This window comes from Saccoglossus kowalevskii, chromosome 9, assembly GCF_978046115.1.
Source record: "Saccoglossus kowalevskii chromosome 9, keSacKowa6.1, whole genome shotgun sequence".
NCBI lineage: Eukaryota > Metazoa > Hemichordata > Enteropneusta > Harrimaniidae > Saccoglossus > Saccoglossus kowalevskii.
The window spans coordinates 33,685,340-33,689,843 of NC_140649.1; the positions used below are offsets into that span (position 1 = coordinate 33,685,340).

General features: G+C 34.0%; 1 protein-coding gene across 1 annotated transcript; it reads right to left on the bottom strand.

Annotated features, from left to right (window-relative positions):
* Window positions 1-447: 447 nt before the first annotated feature.
* LOC144351274 (uncharacterized) lies at window positions 448-4,093 on the bottom strand. Its single transcript, XM_078008981.1, has 6 exons — window positions 4,025-4,093; window positions 3,883-3,916; window positions 2,782-2,910; window positions 2,551-2,664; window positions 2,078-2,203; window positions 448-771 (listed from the first exon to the last, which is right to left on the bottom strand). Exons 1-6 carry the CDS (start codon window positions 4,091-4,093, stop codon window positions 530-532), a joined length of 714 nt encoding a protein of 237 aa, XP_077865107.1. The 3' UTR covers window positions 448-529.
* Between the last annotated feature and the right edge of the window lie 411 nt (window positions 4,094-4,504).

The window sequence follows — 4,504 nt, forward strand, 5'->3', positions numbered from 1 at the left end:
ATAGCTGTATTGGGGTCTTGGGACTATTATGTGAAATATTTGATGGTCTGAATATGCACTCTGACATCATTCCTATAGCTGTATTGGGGTCTTGGGACTATTATGTGAAATATTTGATGGTCTGAATATGCACTCTGACATCATTCCTATAGCTGTATTGGGGTCTTGGGACTATTATGTGAAATATTTGATGGTCTGAATACGCACTCTGACATCATTCCTATAGCTGTATTGGGGTCTTGGGACTATTATGTACAATATTTGATGGTCTGAATATGTACTCTGAGATCATTCCTATAGCTGTATTCGGGTCTTGGGTCTTTGCTGCTGCATGTAATAAAACATCAACATGAAAGGATTGCTTTCTTTCACAAAACTACTATTAATTAAGTTCAGAAAATGACAATGTTTGCGAAAATAAGGAACAACCATCACGAATCAGACAAGGAAGGAGAATCACTACTTTATTCAGTTTATAATTCGGGGGAATTGAAGTAATACTCTTATTGCCATTATAGACGAGAGCTTATTATATATAACGTTCATTCGATCCTGATTTCGAGCTTGACCGCGATCGTGATTCCGATTTTGAGCGTGATTTCGAGCGTGATTTCAATTTTGATTCTGAGACTGAGCTTGGAATGCAACATTGCTTTAATTCATTCAAACAAAAACAGGAGTCTGTTTCAACCTCGTTGCTGCCACATTGGTTGCTACACGATCCTCCACAACCACCATCATCAGTCGCATCAATGCATCTCGGTATGGTTGCTACAAAGTAAAATCAATTGAATTGAATTGTTTTTAAAAATTATGGTGAAAAGTGATCATTTTAGATCATTTTACTAAACTCATACTGATAACTTATTGTGTCTAATGTGTGTGCTTTAACAATTCTTGTCACATATAATTACTATCTTGAATTAATTTAGTTCCTTACAAAATAATTTCTTACAAGTTCATTTAATATACTGATTGGTTTCAACATTCATTGTTTAACCTCATTATTTTAATAATTGTATCAAAGTACATTGAACTTAAACATTACTCTATTTTTATAACAGATGGAATATCTCTATGTGGCCAATCTCGTTGTGTTGTCGTTTCACCATTTCATTACACATTCAATAAAAACGTTGATAGGGAAGTCATAATCTAACTTTACAACTTGATGGCTGGTCATTGAGGAAGGAACAATATTTACATTCAAACAAACATTTACCATTACATTCAGGATTTGGACACAAGGTTAGAGCAAAAAGTGTTGGTGATGTATTACATTTGTTAACTTTATAAAAGTATACAATCTGTTGCTAAGACTACCAAAGCTTAAAATAGGGACAATTTTCTGTTCAGTCCGCCCAAAAAAACACAGGACAAACAAAGGTTGTGGTGACGTCAAATCGAGTGGGATTCGACAAATCAAAGTAATGGTTCAGTCTCCTTACCCAGGGATTTGCACAGGCGGTGATTTGTATATGATATTTTTTTAGATATAGTGAAAGAGCAATGTTTTTTTCACAATTTTTGAGAACATTACGTCTTTGTTCTCTTCACTAGAGGTAATTTCGCAGATTTTTCTTTCATTTTCAAAGTACGAGCAGCTCAAACTCGGACTCTTTCTGCTGTTGGTAGTTTTGATTTTCAACTTCTCCCCAGTTCAATTTAGTGTGTCCACTAAACCTGAATTTTGATAACATTCAACATAAGTCTTTTTTATTTCATTTAGTTAATTTTCAAGTTCATTGTTTATATTTAATTATTGGATTTCTTTAATGAAGTGACATTATCTCAGTGCAACATTCCCCTCTCAAAGATCGACATTTCGTCATAGCGAATAATAGAAAATATAAATCACCTATTCTAGTCGTATAAGTGAATTACCGGACAAAATAGCATTAAGTACTGGCGAAGCATTATACACTCCAATGAAACTATATTACGTGTATTGGTATTGTAAATAAATAATTCTGCGCATGGAACGTGTTAACACACATGACAAAGCAGGAAAGATTGTTTGTTAAATATGGTATAGTAATAGTTTTATATTGTATCATTAGTGAAGTCAGATACTTACGTATGCAGCATTTCTTTTCAATTGCCTGGCAACTACACTCAGTTGTCTCTTCTTCCTCATTTGCATTACATTCATCACGGCATATGCCATTACAACCATCTGCATCCTCGCAGTCAGTTACCAACCCTGTGAAAAATGATATCTAAAGTAATACACTACAATACATTCATTTTGTGATTGTATTATGGATGAAATATGCCAGGATGTGATCTGTCATTCATTACATCATTTTAACGATTTTATACATCACAAATATAATCATTAACAGAGTCAAGTCTGCAAATAATAGGACACTACATATAGGGAATTGTAGTATAACACACTACGTCAAGCAATATTCATTGATGGATGCTTGTGTGTATCGCTCAGTACTCAATTCGCCCCATACAAGTATCACTTTTTTTGTAAAGGGGTGTTGTCATTGTAACACCTGCCACGCTGGAATAGCAGAATATATGAGTTGATTATCTTACATTTACAACATCTTCGGTTGGAATCAATGCATCCACAGTCAAGTTCTACTTGACTGGCGTCACATGGACCATCCTGGCACTCTCCACCACACTCCTCGATGCATCTTAAACCAGCTGCAAAAAAAATGGAATAATTGATGACGAACTCGTATTCCACATAGTACGTCAAACTATTGTATAAAATACTGTATCGAAGATATTTGCTTTATTGTATGATAAGTCATTACTTACGAATACAGCAAACTTCGTTGCCTTCACATTGGCATAATTCATCTCTGGTTGACCACCACTGATCTCCACAATTGCCAGTCAATTTACAAACACCTCCACATGCTACACACGATGGACAGTTGGATAAAGCTGATAAATGATATCAATACACCAAATATACAATAAATATACATTTATAACCATATTACTTATCTGGCAAAGAAGTTCTAAGATGGGCATGACGTGCAATGCCGTCATAATGTTGTTGTTGAATATCAAGTCTAATAATCCAAAAGGTAAGGTCAAAACGTAAATGAAATCTATAAACCATCAGATCGGTTTTATTACAATTGTTTACATGCACAAGTCCGAAATTTACACATCCATGCGTTCAGAGTTCCAGATTTACACTTCGGCAAACCATTCGTTGCGTTTACACTACGCATCAAACTAAAATATTTTATTTTTTGGCTGAATGTGTAGTTTAAATTCTCCTGAACACATCACTTCATTTGGCAGTGTTCACGGAAAGCATGTTTAGAGGATTTTACTAATTTGTGTTGAAAATAAACTCTGCTCATAAGAAATGAATTGGCCTGCAAGTGAGGTCGTTCTATTGAAATGTTAACAATTTACAAATTTGTCGTCAATCAGAAATTTTAATATACAGATAATATTATCTTTCCACAAGGACTGCTTTGCACCTTTTTACAGCAGCTGGAATTGTGATCCACTACGATATTTTGAAACAATTTAAACATTAATGATTTGTACATCTCTTAACCACAATGTAGCATGCAGTAAACTTGTATACGGATCAAAAAACGAAAGTCAAGTCCCACTCAAAGTTGATCTTGATTTATGAAATACTTTTTTTAGTTGTTTAATATTCGCATCTTATTTAGGACACTTCTACATAAGTTGACAGGGAAATCCTTCTTTGACAGTAGCCGAACAAGACATCAAAGACATTTGGATGATCCAGTAATATGTTTCTGTGGTATTTTATGAAGTTTATATGCCAAATATAACATTTCAAAAAACCCACAATACAATTCCAGTGATCTAGTGACTCGAAAAACGTAATGACTAGTGCTCACATTTATAGTAAAGTAAACCTACCTGACCTTACACCACGTTCCTCAAATTCTCCATCCTAAAATAATATATTATCAGTAAAGTCAGTAAGTTATCATAGCTAACTGAAAATGCATAATACTGATCGAACTGTGAAAATGAACAAAATTGAAGATGTGTTAATCACCTCTTCGTTCAGGCCAGTTGCTGAGGATCCCAAGACACACACGAACACAATACATAGAAGGTACTTCATGATGGTTAATGTTTTGAGTACATAGAATGCTGATAATTACAAACATAGGAACATCTCAATTATATATATATGTCAGTGAACCAATGCAATTATATTATATTTAGTAGTAATTTACCTCGCCATACGTGTTTTTCTGCGGGACACATTGTCACAATACTTAATGATTTTCTCTGATTTCAAAAGGGTATTATCTCACCATAAGGGCGGAAAAAAAACTATATGGACTTTTATTTGTTCATGTTACTTTATGTTTCTTTCTGATTTCAAACCATAAGGACGTAAACGTGTATCCTGCAGACACATTAAGCAGATATGCCACGTGGAGATTATGTTTTTTTTTGTATTTAAAAAACACAATTTTTATTGGATCTTTGTAAAGAAAATTACACATCTCATATTCCTGCTTTGTAC

Bases quoted from the DNA above. Each gene is read 5' to 3' on its own strand.
- LOC144351274 (XM_078008981.1), bottom strand. From the start codon at position 4,093: ATGAAGTACCTTCTATGTATTGTGTTCGTGTGTGTCTTGGGATCCTCA. The intron at 2,911-3,882 runs GTAGGTTTACTT...ATCATTTATCAG, and splicing joins GGAACGTGGTGTAAGGTCAG to CTTTATCCAACTGTCCATCG. The intron at 772-2,077 runs GTAAGTATCTGA...TTTACTTTGTAG, and splicing joins TGAAAAGAAATGCTGCATAC to CAACCATACCGAGATGCATT.